Source organism: Curcuma longa, chromosome 3, assembly GCF_044706935.1.
Source record: "Curcuma longa cultivar G26 ecotype Majalengka, Jawa Barat chromosome 3, ITB_CL_G26_1.1, whole genome shotgun sequence".
Lineage (NCBI taxonomy): Eukaryota > Viridiplantae > Streptophyta > Magnoliopsida > Zingiberales > Zingiberaceae > Curcuma > Curcuma longa.
Window position 1 is genome coordinate 15,284,503 of NC_133863.1, and position 16,726 is coordinate 15,301,228.

General features: G+C 40.9%; 3 protein-coding genes across 3 annotated transcripts; all 3 read right to left on the reverse strand.

The window, feature by feature from the left end:
* Positions 1-1,524: 1,524 nt before the first annotated feature.
* On the reverse strand, positions 1,525-4,116 carry LOC141824722 (putative serine/threonine-protein kinase-like protein CCR3). Its single transcript, XM_074712050.1, has one exon. It carries the CDS (start codon positions 4,114-4,116, stop codon positions 1,708-1,710), a length of 2,409 nt encoding a protein of 802 aa, XP_074568151.1. The 3' UTR covers positions 1,525-1,707.
* Positions 4,117-5,849: 1,733 nt separating this feature from the next.
* On the reverse strand, positions 5,850-10,550 carry LOC141824436 (FHA domain-containing protein DDL). Its single transcript, XM_074711722.1, has 10 exons — positions 9,985-10,550; positions 9,379-9,413; positions 9,129-9,195; positions 8,551-8,608; positions 8,276-8,368; positions 6,988-7,102; positions 6,865-6,912; positions 6,717-6,762; positions 6,538-6,608; positions 5,850-6,427 (listed from the first exon to the last, which is right to left on the reverse strand). The coding sequence occupies exons 1-10, from the start codon at positions 10,432-10,434 to the stop codon at positions 6,388-6,390; spliced, it is 1,023 nt and encodes a 340-aa protein (XP_074567823.1). The 5' UTR covers positions 10,435-10,550; the 3' UTR covers positions 5,850-6,387.
* Positions 10,551-11,228: 678 nt separating this feature from the next.
* Positions 11,229-14,600, reverse strand: LOC141824435 (homeobox-leucine zipper protein ROC2-like). The gene is made up of 11 exons (XM_074711721.1): positions 14,547-14,600; positions 14,234-14,457; positions 13,987-14,104; positions 13,515-13,703; positions 13,007-13,429; positions 12,818-12,919; positions 12,469-12,669; positions 12,214-12,388; positions 11,860-12,131; positions 11,680-11,775; positions 11,229-11,597 (listed from the first exon to the last, which is right to left on the reverse strand). The coding sequence occupies exons 1-11, from the start codon at positions 14,598-14,600 to the stop codon at positions 11,229-11,231; spliced, it is 2,223 nt and encodes a 740-aa protein (XP_074567822.1).
* Between the last annotated feature and the right edge of the window lie 2,126 nt (positions 14,601-16,726).

Consider the following 16,726-nt stretch of genomic DNA (forward strand, 5'->3'; position numbering starts at 1 on the left):
TCAAAAATGTTCATGATGTAAAGATGACCTTGATCATGAAATAAAATACCTTATTGTAGCATTTTGTGATATTTAAAGATTCTTATGGCTACTAGCTATTCAATAGTCATGACATTAGTTCTTAAAAAAATAATTAATCGGGCTAATTAACAACAAATGAGATGCCAATTTCGTAATATTGTCATTAAGATAGTTTATACTTTTCTAGATCATTAATTAATGGCCCCTCCTATCTTGATACTAACAAAACACTTTGATCCATAGGGTATCTAATGGTTTAGTCCTAACATACTAACCTCCTTCAAGCATATCTAACATATAGAGATGTAAATATATATCTTCTTCTAACCAAACAATCTCTCATTCAAACTAAATACAAGGATTTCAAACGAATTTATGTTAAAATTAAGTCGAAAAAAGTAAATACAAAATTATGGACGAGGGAGAGTAGTGCACATGGTGATCAATGATCGATGGACCTTCGAGTAGAGTATTTTATGTTATATGCTCATCGACGATGATATAAATTAAAGGAGAGAATAAACTCAAACCTCAAGCCTAATAATACTCTCATTATGCTTCTAGTTGGGGTTGGAGGGGTCCTCTGTTATGCTAATTATGATAACAAATTAACTCAAATAACAATCATGAGTTCAATATAAAACATACCTCCCTAAAGCTATGTAGTAATGTAGACACTCTTTTGAGCCGCTTGAGGTCGGCACCTACTGGAATATGGAAAGAACATGATATCCACTAGATTATGCTATCAAAGAAACTGAGCTTTAGTGGATATTACTGCAGTTAAAAATGGCAAAAGAGGCACATTTATTAGGTCGGACATGACATATATTAGTATATAGAAGCTGCAAGCTAAAAGAAAAGGATGGTTCACCTACCTGTGGGACATGATTTTGAACTGCTTGACAAAGGAAACATGATGGTGTAGTCTGAAGATGATATTAGAGTTCCCATTCTGTGCATCTCTCTTGTGCTCTTTCTTCTCTAGCTTGTTCTGCAAAATAATGGCATTCAAATCTATGAAAAGAATATATATGTCAATTAAGAAACACAAAATTGACTAGAACACAAGTAGATGGTGTCTTCATTTTTTTCGTTTTTAGATCTTGAGAGTAGGCAAGTTGATCTGAAGCACCTCCTCGGCCAAAGTCAACAAAGGCTGGCTCATTTCCTGCTTAGCGTTGGCACCATCAGTCTCATTCATTACCAGCTTCAATTGGCTTGAGAGAAACGATATCAATTTGTATCTGTTTCATGGTGATTCAATTTTGTTTCTGAGGGGTTGATGGCTTCAACATACAGCACGAGATTGATCAGAAATGACACTAGAAAAGGTTTTGGTATGACAATTAAGAATTAGTGTATCTGAAGAATCTTGCAGAGCCAACAGCAACTAGAAATGGAAACATTCCGTTTGCCCTCTCCTACCATTTTCCTACCAGATAAACAGCAAGCAATTTGTTCATTGTCGGTGTGCTTAACAAATCAGAATTAAGGCTTTCTTTCAGAATCTTAATGAATACGATCTCTGTTTCATTTTTGAAACAATGTAAATCGGACTAAACAAACAAAGTAATATACAAAAAAATTTATCTGTTTGAGACATTCATGGATCGACCAACATCTGCAAGTCTCAGGGATGAATTGTAGGGAGGGAAACCTTCTGTTTTGCGAGAAAAATTCAGGTCAATCTGTTGAAGGACAGGACATGCATGCACTGGAAACGCTTCCACGGCTTCCGTCGAGGAGAAGCGACAATGCGCTCTCCAGATTGGCAACGATGTCAGTCATGCTTGGTCGATTTTTGCCCTCCGGAGTGACACAGTGCACGGCGGTGTAGGCCACCAGCTCTACGGCCTCAACCTCATTCGGTCCTGGTTGGCCGACTCTTAGATCGAGCACCTTGTTGATCTCTCCTGCCACAATGGATGGCACTGCATAATCCACAATGCTCGTTGGATTACCACTCTCCTCATCCTTAAAGATTGCTCTTTTTCCGGTGAGCACCTCAAGCATCACCACTCCTAGACCGTAGACATCGCTCTTGACAGTTAAAAGGTGCATTCCGTAGTACTCAGGGTCCATATAGCCCACCGTCCCGGCGGCCTTCATCGAGAAATGGACATCGCCGGACTCTGGTCCCAACAGCGATAGGCCAAAGTCAGAAACCCGAGCCAGCCAATTTGCATCGAGCAATATGTTGGAAGACTTGATGTCGCGGTGAATGATGGGAGGCACGGCGTAATTGTGAAGGTACTCGATCCCTCTCGCTGCATCCAACAGCACTCTGATTCTCATCTTCCATGAGTTCAAGACACTTGAGCTGTCTTCATTCTTTGGGTGCAGATGATCATATAGAGCACCATTCTTCATGTACTCGTAGACTAAGAGCCTCTCTTCCCTCTCCTCGCAGTAGCCTACCAGTCCGACCAAGTGTTTGTGATGAAGCCGAGAGAGGAACGCGAGCTCCGACTCGAAAGCGCTTTCTTTCTCCTGGAACTTCTTTGTCCGCGGCCCCGATTCGCTTCTTTTGATTGCCACCTGACGGCCGTCGGGCAGTTTCCCTTTGTACACTGTCCCGAAGCTCCCCGCGCCAAGTTTGGCCTCCGAGGAGAAGTTTTTCGTGGCCACGGCGAGATCACAGAAGCTGAACTCCTCAGGGCGTTCCTTGAACGAGGAGGGGCCGCTCCTTTGTCGCCTCATGATACGCGATCCTTGGCGCCAGAACGTTCGCGACCGTGATCCAGAAGGGGAGGTGGAAGGGCTCGTTCTGACGCCAATGGCGGAGGAATGAGGAGCATAGGATGCACTTGTTCTAGGTGCCACAATGGTGGGCTGAACTGAGTTGTGAACCTTCTTTTGCCGGCAAACGCCGAACCAAATGCAATAGAGAATGGAGCAGATGCCGGAAAATGCCCCGATTGAACCTACAATTGCGAAGGCCAGCCACCTCCTGTTCATCCTCTTCGACGAAGTGGGTGGTGGCAGCGGCAGAAGTGACGGCGGTGAGTCTGGTGACGAAAGATGAGGTGGAGTTGATGGCTGGATTCTGCCATCACAGCGGTTGCATATGACTCTAGAATCAGAACACAATGTCTCGGAATCCGGGAAGAGCCCGCAAAGGCAGGAGCTTTGATTGGAAGTGCAAATTCCAGGAAGAATTCTCGGCAACGGTAAAGTTACCGTCAGGCTGCTTCTGTTTGTGCCCCAACAGAGCACGCTAAAGTTCGCCGTCGCAAGGCCGCAGCTTAGATTACCGCCGGCAACAACTAGCACGAAGGAGGTGGCGTTAGCCGGTGTGTATTCACCACCGACGCCGCCGCCCCAGCAGATGACAGTGCCGTTGGAATTCCTCACCGCGCAAGAATGTTTCTCACCCAGCGCTAGTCCCCCGAACTCGAACGCCGGGCTCGAGGGCGGCGTCGACTGCCCTGCGTCGTTGTTGCCTCCGCAAATAAGGCGGCCTACGGTGTCGATGCCGCAGACGTGAGAATCTCCGGCGGCGATGGTCGACATGGTGGAATCGGCGAAGTCCGCCTCGATTTCACCCCCGCGCGGCCCCCAGCAGCGCAGGGAGCCGTTGGAAATTAGGGCGCAGGAGAAATCACGACCGGAGGCGAGAGAATGGTAGGATCCGGAGATGTTGGAGGGGAATCGGCCATCGGATCGCCACCACTCAATGAAGGTACGGTTCCGATCGAGAGCGGCGATATGGACTTCGCCGACCGCGAGTTCTTCGAGGGCGGTGGAGCCTTCGTAGACGCGCCTCGCGGGGAAGGTGGTGCTGGAGGAGGAAGTCGCGTTCCAGCAAAGGAAGGCGGTTCCGCCGGCCCAAAGGCCGCAGATGGAGTCCCGGCCGGCAGAGATGGAGGAGAATGAAGCGTTGGGGGAGAGGAGGAATGGAGAGGAGAAGGAGGAGGCGGAAGCGCGAGCGCACTGAATGTCTTGGTGCGAGGTGCCAGCGACGACGCCGCAGACGGTGGCGGAACCGTGGGAGATGGCTAGGGTGGAAGAGGAGCCTGTGGCGTGGGCGGGGCCGATGAGAGCCGTCAGGGTCGCGATCACCGCCAAGGCGGAGGCTGGAAATTCTCTCATCTGGCGGCGGTGGTGAAAGCCGGGGGATGGGTTCCTCTTTTATCCCGCATAGAGAGGCCAAAGGAACTGCAAGAGAAGCAGGCAAAGAGGAAAAGAGTTTTTATTTTTTATACGGTGGGTTCCACCCATGCGGCTGTGCGGACAAGCATTATTTAAAATTTAAATTAAAAGGGAGGGATGAAGAATATTTTTGGAAAACACAAGGAAAATAGTGTAGAAGTAAAATGAGAGAAGAGAATTAATGTTATTTCCTGTTTTTATTTTTAATATTGTGTCGTGCTTAGGCTCAGGTTAAAAAAAAATACCGCATAGAATCCACATGTGGTTGTCTACAGACTGCGCCTCCACAATGAGAAACTTAAATTCACACGTGGACACGTAATCATTGACTTGGTCTGTCAAAATTTTGACACATCCGCCGCCACCATCCCCGCGGTCAAACATTCAATGAGCGACGCCGAATTGAACTCGTGTTTCATAGAGAGGTTTTTCAATTTGCTCCAGAATTTGTTAGTTTATTTTTTCCATTTCCAGTTTCAGATTTTTGATAATTTATACTTTACCCCAATTTTTAAGTACTCGAAGATAAACATTACTTGATGAAATTATTCTTTGCTAGCAAATTTGTTTTATTTTATTTTATTTAGATCAGTGCATCATTTGAGAAATAATAAAATGGAGTGTAGAATCAAAAATGTTCATATCATATGGATATGATCACATGACCTGGATGGTACCATATCCAGCTCTTTACTGTTCCTTTACTCCACGAGCTACCACGGGTTGGGTGATGCTGTTTATTTTTGAACAAATTAACATTTTTTAAAATAATTTTTTACTATCATTTTTAAAAATAATAATAAATCATAAAAATTTACCAGCCATATGACACGCTTTTCGTCATCATCCTCCATTCGATGAGAAGAATGATGGCAGCTCAAAGCATTCTTCTCCGACAAGCTTATATTGATGATTGATTCCTATCCTTTCTTCTGAGGCAAGTAGTTACTACCAAAACATAGAATCGGGCTCTTTACATCACTACAGGAATTGAAGGGCTTTAATAAAGTTCAAGAAAAGTCGGGGCAGATAAATGAACTATGGCATCTTTAATCAACTTGGAAGATCTCTTCAAACTGTCATAGACGAGAAAGAAGCAAAAGAAACCATGTTAGACAACAAAGAACACGTACCTTGAAAAATTGGAGCTGTGTTGGTCGCCTGATGATGATGAGAATGAGAATATTAAAAGGAATGAAAGTGTTCTCCAAGCATTCCAGCCTCACTCCAACCTAAAAGAGTTAATCATCAGCCATCATTGGGGTCCAAGTTGAACTAGTGAAAGAAAATTGTCAAAAATATATAATATTGAATTATTCAGTTGTAGCATCATGAAAGTCTTCCCTCCTGTCGAAGAACTTCCTTTCCTCAGCTGGGTTCTTCTACGTACGTCTTATGAATTTGTTTTTTTCCTGTAATATATTGGTAAGCAAGTTTCGCTATAAGGCTGATAAAGGCCTTCCCAGTGCTGGAGGAGCTTGTATCAAGTTCTCTGTTCCTATCCCTGTAGCGGTGGATTATTCACCACTTGGAGAATTTAAAGTTAGCCTCTGTCAATCTAAAGCTTACAGGCATATGTATTCCAGATAACTACAATTGCTTTCCAGCCTCAAAATTGTCTATTGGTGCAATGTAGAAAGTGAAAATCATAAACCGAAGCAATAGGAGCAACATAAAAAAAACATGATGCCCACACAATTGCAGAAAAGAATATAAACAGCTCAATGAGTCAACAGTATTCATGACCCAGTTCCTTCCATGCCTAAACATTTTAGCAACTTTACAATACTAGAACTGGGTGCATTCCTTTCTGCAAACTCTCAAAATATGAAACTTAACAATCCCTTACCAGTACTGAATACATTCGGCCTTCTGCAAACCCGCTAACACACGAAACTCATTTGCAGACTTGCTTTAAATATAGTTTGTAGCAAGAAACAGGCTACATAAGAAACCAATGAGTACCATTTCCCATCCACTGTCATCAAGATCACATGCATTCAGCTCAACATGGGGAAATATCAGACCATTATTTTGTGAATGAAAGGTTGTTGAGCCACTTATAAACAATAACAGCAGTGGGTGCAGCGCTTTGGATAGTCAACGCAGCAGCTAAAGGTAGACAACTTCGATGGATTAGTTATGAAGCTCCAGAGATCGAAAATGTGTTTGCTGATCATCTACTGTGTTGGTACTTCAATGCATGGGTGCTCATGTGGTTGAATTCTCATGCAACAAGACATATTCCCGACTACATATAACAAAGACTAATGTTAAGATCACCAGTAGAATCATTGATAAAAGTTCTGATTCAAATAGAACATGACATCTGGAAGATAAATCTAAAACCATTAACCATACCTGCTATTGCCAAACTTAATTGTATCCTTCTCAAAAAGTTCATAATAACGCTGTGGCTCAACGCGGTTATCCTACATAATCAAATAACAAATGAATCTGATGATTGCGGAATAGTTTGATTTGGACTCTTGATGCAGATTTCAAACAAATAAAAAATAGTGGGAAGTAGTTAATCTTACATTGACAAAAGTTCCATTTGTGCTCCCTAGATCCATCAAATAAGGTCTGAAACGGAAAAAAGTCAAGAATTAACATATGATATCATTATACTTAAATATCTTACTTAACAAATTAGATTGAACAAAGCTAATTTTTTTGGTATACTACCTTACTTGCTTCGACATCAAACCATCTGGTTGCTCCTTTTCCACAAGCCTGAACAAAAATGTTAAATGGATTCAGAAAAGATTTAAAAGCATCATCCGGAAATAATTAGGCTAGCAATCTAACCTATACTGAATAACTGCGTGTTGCTTGCTACAAGATGGATGATCAGTTGGAATGTCTGCTACCCTCCTTTCTCTACCGAAAAGGTAGCAAGTCTGCCGGTGAACATAGAGAGGCTCTGTTGATCGGGAACAGTCAACACTTAAATTGGAATTACACTTGAATTTAAAAGTTCTAGAAGGACTAAATGTAAAGGAGTAAATGACCATAATAGATGACGAAGTACTAAAAAGTGACAATTTTAAGCTACACTTTTATGAGAGCATTGGTGAGAATTGGTGAGGGATTTAGCCCACGTGTCAATGAAACTATTTATACTTTCAGGATATGGCTTTATTGATTCACTTCTTAGTTGATTTTCTTCTTATAAGATTAATTGACTATAGATGGATCAGAATACGTGTATAATTATCAAATAATGATATAAAATTTGAGATTTGACTATATGCTCAAGTAGAACCCAAAAATTGACATGAGAATCATAGCTCACTAAAAGTTTTAATTAAGATTACAATTTATTCATATCTTTCCTATTTACCCCTTTAGCAATTTGTGTTTATTCTGTATTTCCCTTGCCCTCCAATTTTGGAAGCTATGGCAAATTTTAAGTCCTAGTTGGTTTCAGGTAATGAGAGTTGCTTTAAGATTTTCCCCAACATGCTAAAAGCAAAATTTTCCTTTTTTATGCTTTCTTACTATTCATCTTGTTTACTCTTTTGTTCCTGTACCGCTTGTTGTATTTGATTCATTTGTCAAATGAAATACTCTGTTTAATACTACCCTTTATTGTATTAGATGATTTTAGTTACACTTTAAGTTTGTTCTATTAATTGAAAAAAAAGTATAAAATGCATATTTTGGCAATGCAGTATTTTCTTCTTTAATATTTATCATCGTCATGGTTGTGGATAATTTCTGCCAAATTACCACTATGTGGGTACCTCCTAATATGTGAAAAAACACCCCAGAATCGTGATGTAATAACTAATGCAAATTCTTAAGACAGCAGCAAATAACCTAACTAAATCCAAGGGGTTTGTGTTTCATCAATAGCTTTCTTGAGAACCTAATACGGTTCCAGGCAAATAAACCACCAGGATATGAGTAAAAAATTCTCATCATGATGCATGCCAGCCTTCTGGAAACTTCATAGTATTAAGAATGGTTCTTAAGACTGAAGTTGAACCAATAAAACTAGACAATATGATCTCCATTGCAAAGAAGTGCACCATTATTCATGAATGATTACTAATACGTCTATGATTCATTTGGATGAGAGGTGCAAACTTACCATTGAGCATTTCTCCAGCCTTGAAAACATATAATCGCCATCTGATATCCGGCTTGCGAGCATCGGGAGGTTCATTAAATAATAAAGTAACACCTATATAAGCAAAACAAGCCAAAACTGAGAATTATCCCAGAGAGAAAGTTAGCCTATGTAAGCATATGTACATCAGAAATGAAGGTGAATGACAGATTGTTTTGTTTCCAGGAAATACCAAAAATGAATATATTTATAGAAGTCCAATTGTTTCAGAAGAATTCTAACTGCTAAGAAATCACCTCTAACTTTATTAGTTTCCTCAGCAAGCTTCCCAGACAGCTCAAATGATGGTTTTTGCTGCAGGAACAAAAAAAAGTGAAAATTGTGCAAAAGCTCTTGAGCACATCTTGAGAAGTAAATCTACAACATGGAAGAATGTATTGGATGTACAAAATAAGACTAGCTAACTTGCATCATGGTCAAGGACATGATGGGTAGATACTCCAGAAGTTATAAGTGCTAAATGGTTTCTTATTAGTCAAGAATATGGAGTGAAATCATTGATAAGGAAGACTTTAACATAAGGTCATTTAAAAGATATTGAGAGAAGGAACAGTCTATCAGAAACCTGAAAGGTCAAAATAAGTGAAAATCAGATGAGATTACAAACAACCAAATATTCCATGCACAAAGAGAGAGTTTACAAGAAAAATGACTTTCATGTTACAAGTCTCAATGTTGCAGCATGCCTTTCATCAGTTCATGTTCCAAGTTATTTAGCATGTATCAAGGTACATGGTTATCATAAACTACTGCACCATAATATTATACATAATGCATATATATGAAGAGCAAGATGATATATGACAATGCAAACCTTTTCTTTTGCTTCCAGTGCCTTCTCAGCTTCCTTCATCTTTGCAACAGAATCATTTTCATTGTTCCTGCATGAAATTTTTTTTCCAGGGTAAATTGAAAGAACAATTTGTCACAAACAGTGTAATAAACATTGCCTGCTCGAATTTATAATCCACAGACCAAGATAAAATCTCTAGCAAACAGAAATCATATAAGTTAACAGATACAGAATTATAGAGGGTGTCTTATTTGATGGAATACACAAAAACCTGGAATATTCAGCAGGCCCAGTCTTCCTCTCGACCTGAAACAAAGGATAAACTGGTTAAGAATTTATAAATAAATGAAGCAGCATAGACAAGATAGCATGATATAAAGACTGACAGTATACTATGCCGCAGATAAATAACATCACGTTATATACATATAGGTAAAGCATAAACAGAGGTAAGCAAATGAAAAGGCAATAGTAAAATGAAACCTAAATGTCAAAAACATCAAACAAATAAAATAAAGCTCTCAAAAAAAAAAAGAAAAATTCAGATCACAACAAGTTTTACAATTGAAGGCTTGAAGCAACCTATAACAGTAATAAGGTTCAGCATGTTCAAGATCTTAAAAAATATAAATCACAAGAGACTACAATAAAGTTTATAATAAGATTTAATGAGGACTCGACCTATAACTGTGTTTAATAAGAATTATAAACGCAGAAATACTGCATTGGTCCAACCAACCTCTGCAGCATCATGCATGATGTTCAGTATAAAGCTAGCATAGATTCATAGCTACAGACATATAATTGTCGACTCTTAAAATCAAATGATAAAACAGTTTAAAGGAGATATAGATAAGGGGCAGATATCACCAGACACCTCATTACGGGCTCCAGCTGTGGAAGCCCTAGCAGGGGAACGTGAATTGTGCCTTTCTCTGTGGCTTCGTCCTTTTGGGGAATTTGCAGGATCACGGCTTGAAAATTTTGATAAACCGGCGTCATTCTTCTCCTTCGACGATTTCCTGTCCGACGAAACAACTTCCACTCTTTCTTTGTGCCTCCCCTTGTCGTTATCTTCCCTGCCAGAACCTCTCCCACGCTCTCTATCTGGTACCCTATGGGTGTCCCTCTCTGCTTGAGCTCTTCGTAAGCGCTTGGTTCGCGGTGACGGCGACCTAGACATGCGCGAGCTCTTCAGGTGAGCAGGTGACGCCTCTCTTCTAGAGGAGGCCTTCTGATGTGGGGAATGCCGATCTCTAACAGGAGAAGCAGATCTATCAGACGAGGCCAGTCGCCTACGTTCCCTCCGTTCCACAGCAGACGCCATCCGGCGGAAGAGCAGCCGCTCATTCAGTTCGCCTGAGACGGAATGGAGGCGAGAGCTCCGCCCCTCGCTCTCGAATAAGGAAAGGAAGGAGAGAAAAAAAAATTGGCGATGAGACCGTGCGGCGTCGGAAAACCCTAATAGACCAATTCCAAGCGGAATAAATAGACGGATTAATAGTTTAGGATTATTTGTTTCTTAAAAACAAAAAATTAAATTTCTTTTAAATAAATAGAGATGAAATTTTAAAAATAAATAAATAAATAAATTTTGATACCAAAATATTTTCTAAATCAAGAGACTTGAATACTAGTCATGAATACATATTTGAATGATCTAATGCACTAAGAAAAGCTTCTTAATTAATTTCATAACATGACGCATTAAATAGACAATAAACAAAGTCAAATCAGTTCTACAGCCCATTATGTCCATACACTAATCAATAAAAATAAGGTACTTAAAATCACAAGTTATTTATCTCGACAAGAGACACATTTGTGTTGGTCGGTCCATTTCTTCAACACACTCAAGTACAAACACAAAACAAACACATAGCCTAGGAATCCAGCCAGTGTTATAAGCCAGCAACTAAGTTTGATGTCAAAGTGGAAAAACAAGACTTGATTTTGATGATTTCAGAACTCTTGTACATGACTCCCTTGAAACATTGCCTCGGACCTTCGTCTCTTCTCTGCTGCAGGGTAAACATGAGGCGATCGTGAAGTTTACTGGTAAACTACAACGTAAAAGAAAGAACACAGATGTGATCTTACCAGATCAACCATGTTCCTGGCTCACTGTACACTTTCACCGATCAGTGCAGCCTTGATTCGTTCGACGGTGCACGCGATGAGGCTATTAACTGTGGCGACAGAGCCGAGCGATATCTTGGCTGTAGGGATCGAATCGACCAGGATTTCGAATGCGACAGTGACAAGGGAGCCAGCTTCATGTGGTGCTGCAGCAGTGGCTTGTATGGAAGAAGGCCCATCTGGGAGGATGACAAAGCCAGAGGGCAACAATGCAACATAGTCAGGATCTCCACCATTAAACACCACATTCATAGCGACGACATCCACTGGGGCATAGATCACATAGGAGACGACTGCATCAGTGCAGCTCTCTTGCAGTATCAGCATGTTGCTCTGATTTGAATTCACGCTCTGCGATCGACATCACAAGATTAGAAGTCAGTCAGTCGATGAAAGGATAGCATTGCTGCGATCGGTTTACGAGCTAGCTCACGTTGACGCGGAGAAGAGAGACACAGTTGCCGTGATCTCGGCCATTGACTACGTGAGCCATTTCCTGAACAACACCACCATTGGAAAGGATATCCCACTGCACGTAGATGCATCAAAAGTATTATGAGTTTCATCTGGTTTATAACGAGGAACACGAGCTTAAGAGAGGAAATTTGAGTACCACATTGCGGGAGCTTTCATCGCGGAGGAAATCGAAGACTGTCTTCGGCATGACAGGGAGCCAGAAGGATTTAGCAGCGTTAAGAAGGATCCCAGGAGGCCTTCCAGGATCATCAACACTCTTTCTTGTCATGACCCTCACATCCTCTGCACCACTACCGGATAGAGTAGTCCATTGGTGAGCAGTCGAGGCGCTCACACCTCCACAAAAGCTTTTGGCCATCCTTTCGGCTAGTTTTAACATGCTCTTCCTCCCTTCTGCAGAGGTCGTCACTAAAATGCCACAAAAACTTATTTGTCAATCTACGACACAAAGCCATTGCAGCTAATTAATCATCAAATTAAGAGACATCACCATTTATCTCCCTGGAGGGTACATTGCTAGACATTACGCTCGCAAGTCGTTCGCATTGTCGATCCAACGTCCCCGTCCACCTCTTAGCACCGAAGGCTAGGCCTGAGCTGACTAAGGGCTTATACATATCATGAACAGACCTATCATCGACTTCAGCATGCTCAACCCATGTAACCTGTACGATGATAAACCTTTAATTTGGTCTAGTTTGACAGAAAGTTACTCTACTTTTGCTGATTATGAGGGCATCATTACCTTTGAGTATCCATTCGCCATTTCTTGAATGATGCAGCCAGAGGGCCTTCTCCTGCATCGTAAGACAGAAGCAGGGCGTAAGCTCTCCAAAGAGGCATCAACCACGGCCCAGGTTCCGTCGGCGTGCCGTTTGCAGTAGCGCGCGAACAAGCTCTCCCGGGTTGGCACAAGAGGTGATGGCAGTTGGAATTCCGCAGACATCTGAAAAAGTTATGTTTCAAGATACTGCGATCCTTCAATTGAGCCAATTAACACAGTTCCATGATCCATGGAGGAGTTTACCATGCTTTATCTCGACAGCAAGTTTAAAAATAGCATCCATTGCCATGTTTGTCAAAGAATATCTTACCAGTTGTAATGCTCCATCGAAATTGCCTGCTACTCCAGTTGATAGCACCTCCAATGTGATAGCTCTTGATACAATGTCAGAGAATATATTCGACCATTGATTCTGTTCATGAACAACACAAATAGACAGTATGAGAAGCACATCTGTGCCGATGCAAATGAATCATCAAAAGACAACACAAGCTCTCACCACATCCATTAGCATCTCGATCAGGTTTACATGATTCATGATCACAGCAGCGGTAGCGCGAGTCGCCTCTGACTTCATTCCTGGAGATTTGGGGCCGATGCCTCTCGGGAAGATCCTTGCGTATTCCTCTTCATTGAGAGTCTCAGTAAAGCCATCGATTCCAACTGCCCAAAGCGGCTCGCCGAGCTGTGCCATCCTCACCAACTCCTCCATGGCAGCCACTGCAAGCTCGACGAGCATTGGCTTCTCAATATCCATGTAGCTGGAGATGCTCTTCAGTAGCTCTCCTTCCCCGCCAAACAAATTGTCAATCCCAGTGCCAAGGTCCAGTGACGAACGGGCAGAGAGTGGAGGTGAGAGCATGGGCCGAGAAGTTGCAGACTTGCCCACATACTTGGCAGCTATGGCAGATATCCTATCAATCTGACACGGTAGTAACTTGCGCGATCAGTATCAGTTTTAGCTATTGAAGGTTGATGTAGAAGAATGAACAGGGATGCAAGGAAACCTCCTCTCGCAGTCGAGAATTTTCAATTCTGAGATGGTGCTCGTCAAATGACATTTCTCCGAGGGACGCAGGGCCACCGCAGTTGGGGCACGAGGCATTGGCGAGTGCTTCCTTGTACCTCAAGTTCTCAGCCCGAAGCTTGTCATTCTCCGATCGCAGGTGAGCGTTCTCGTGCCTTTCTTGTTGGTTCTACGATCGTGAAGTAGAGCAAGCGATGTATGTGGGAAGAAATTAGGAGTCATATATATAACCAGAAAGAATGAAAGAAGGTTGGGCATCATTTTTGTTGGCTTGAATTGCATGCAAAACTCTAAAAGTGTGTTAGGAACAAACTATTTCTTCTCCTATCTAAAGCTTGATCCATGTACTTTGGAGTTTAAATTATCCATTTCTTGTTCACTTACGTATCTTCCTTTAGTTAATCTTCATGTATCAAGAGATAAATGGATTTGTGATTTAGGGTTTAGATCACCTTCATTTGTGTGCGCTTGTTTTGGAACCAGAACTTGATCTGAAGTGGCTCCAGCCCCAGCTCCCGACTGAGCTCCTTTCTCTGTTTGTCATCAGGATGAGGACACTCCTTGAAGAAACTGCAGCACAAATTAACATCAAAATTTTCAAATATTAATTGTCATTTTTTTTTTGTAAATACTAGAATCAAATAGCAAAACGAGAGATCAACAAATTCAAAAGAAAAAAAAAACCTTAAAAAACATTACTTTTCAAGTTCTTGTATCTGGTGCTGAGTGTGACGGTGGTAGTGCTTCTTCCGCGGCCTCTGCTGCTGCAGGCCATGCCCCTGCTCCTCCTCCTCCGAACCGCCACCGCCACCGTCATCATGCAACGACTTGCTCTCCATTTCCTCCCTGCCTATCATCATGTTCTCCATCAGCTCATCGCGATATTGCATCGAAAACTCTCGCCCCATGTCCATCAAACTTGCCTAAAACATCAAGTATAAATCGCTCAAGTTAGATCTGCTTGAGTGAACTCAAACTGTAATCACAACAACATTATCCCATGCATGCTAACCTGAGTGAGAGATGGCGAGGAACCGAACCCAGCAGTATTGCCGGAGGCGTTCATCGTCCAACTACTGAGGCCGTGGAGGCAGCGGCATATCTGTCGCTCTTGCTCCTTCTCTTTCACTGAAAAGCTTGTGTAGTTTACTTCGTTGTAGAGTAAGAGGCAGCAGCAGCTATATAGCAGAGTTGACCCAACCTTGGTTAGAAGAGGATTAATTCATGAAGAAATCGTGGTTAAAAGAGAAGAGAAATGGTGAGAATTTGAGGAAGGAAGAAGGAAGGAAGGAAGGAGAAGAGAGGAGGAGAGTTATTGCTGGCTGCATTGAAAGAGTGCAATTGCATTTATGGAGAGGCTGCTGAGTGGTGTAATTGCTGAGAACTGCATGGTGGAGAAGGAGATAAATATGAGAGAGATTATAATGTTTTTTTTCCTGAAAAATATAAACTTTAATCCAGCAAGAAATCTGTTTACTAGAGCGATTCACTTGTATACAGTATCATCATATGTATACTATCTGCATGATAACTTTGCATGCCATGCCCTGCAGTGTAAGATTGAAGAGATTGAATTACAGAAGATGATTAGTGTTATAAAGCCTGGCATTAGACTGTGGTTAAATACCCAGATTTCTCCTGAGAGGAATCAGTCATTAATGAATTATATTGTTTCAACCATTTCTGCATAAATGGGATGCAATTTCTGGAATGTAAAGGTAAACGCGATTCAATAAATGCTTCCTGAAGTGTTTTTATTACATCTTAAATATGTTGGCTTTAACTAGTGTACGACTTCATGATGCCTGGTAAACTATTCTCCTATTTTCTATCTTAATCTCACCAAATATTTTATTCCAAATTCCCATTATATTTATCATTATTATATTTGTATTGTGTATTTTACAGCTCTGAACATTTAAGGCCTCTGAGTGCCACAGCATGCATTGATGGAGAAGACATCAAAGCAAGCTCATAGCCATTTAAGTCTCCCTCTGCATCCATGTATACTCTGCCACTCATATATGTTTCTTATATGTATTTTGTTAACGAGATGTTATTATATTAAATTTTAGTTTTATGATAATTTTATGTGTAATCAATGAACAAAAAGTGTGTTTGGTTGTTGGAAAATGTTTAAGTATATGGCTTTATCTGGATTTGGACTTGTCTAGTTCATAGTTATGTACTTGGGAACAAAAGTCAAAAGGATGTTACTTGCTTTTCGTTTCTTATGATTTTTCTTAATTATCTTGCTCATTTATTTTGTACTTTGTGTGAGTCAAACCAAAAAATTTATGTCATACAACCTTTTACCATTTAAAAATACTATAAATTTTCCAATGAGTTCATTGGGAAAATAGAAGGATCATGGCCTTCAAAGATACTTTTGTAAAACTAGTTTCAATGCTAGACATTCAATGACCAATTTATTTAAGAAATTAGACTTTGAAATAAAAACAAAAGATAGTTCTCTATAAACGGTTTAATCTAATTTTTTGGGTGCAATTCAAGATTGCAAGAGGCTTGAAGTCTTCTACTTCTTACAAACCTTGTATTCGTAGGCCTTGATATTGCTGAAGAACTTGACAAGACAACCTAATTAAGGGCTTTCCTTCAAGTGATGAACATACGTAGCCAACAGATTTGACTAAAAGCTAGCAGTAGATTACAAAGAGTCATCTGGAAAGTCAACCATGGCTCAAATAGCAGAGTCCATGGCTTCTGTGGCACAGTGAAGGAATTCCAATCCCAGTTCTGATAGTCTCCATTCAAAAGTATGCATTCAGCAACATTGAAGTGGCTGTAAAAAATATAACTGCTTTGTGCCTAAAAGAATATGGCCATGCAAATGCAGCACAAACCTCTTTGAATTCAAAGTTATATGGTCATATTTGAGCCAGAAAGAAAAGAAAAACAAAAACAAAAGAAGAAGAAAGATTTCATTTCACTGCTGAAGATATTATTATATATACTTGAGAACACCTGTTCATCGATCAATCACACAGCTCATCAATGTGCCAGTTCAGCTTTCAGCAAAAACCAGATTGCAATAAATGGTTCCTGGTTAAGATGCTCATGCTTTCATCGACTATGACTGTATCTGTATGACTGATGTTTATGTTGTAGACTTAGCATTTGCAGATTCATTGAAGGAATTAAGTTGGTGAATTGGTGTGGAGTCGAGCAGGT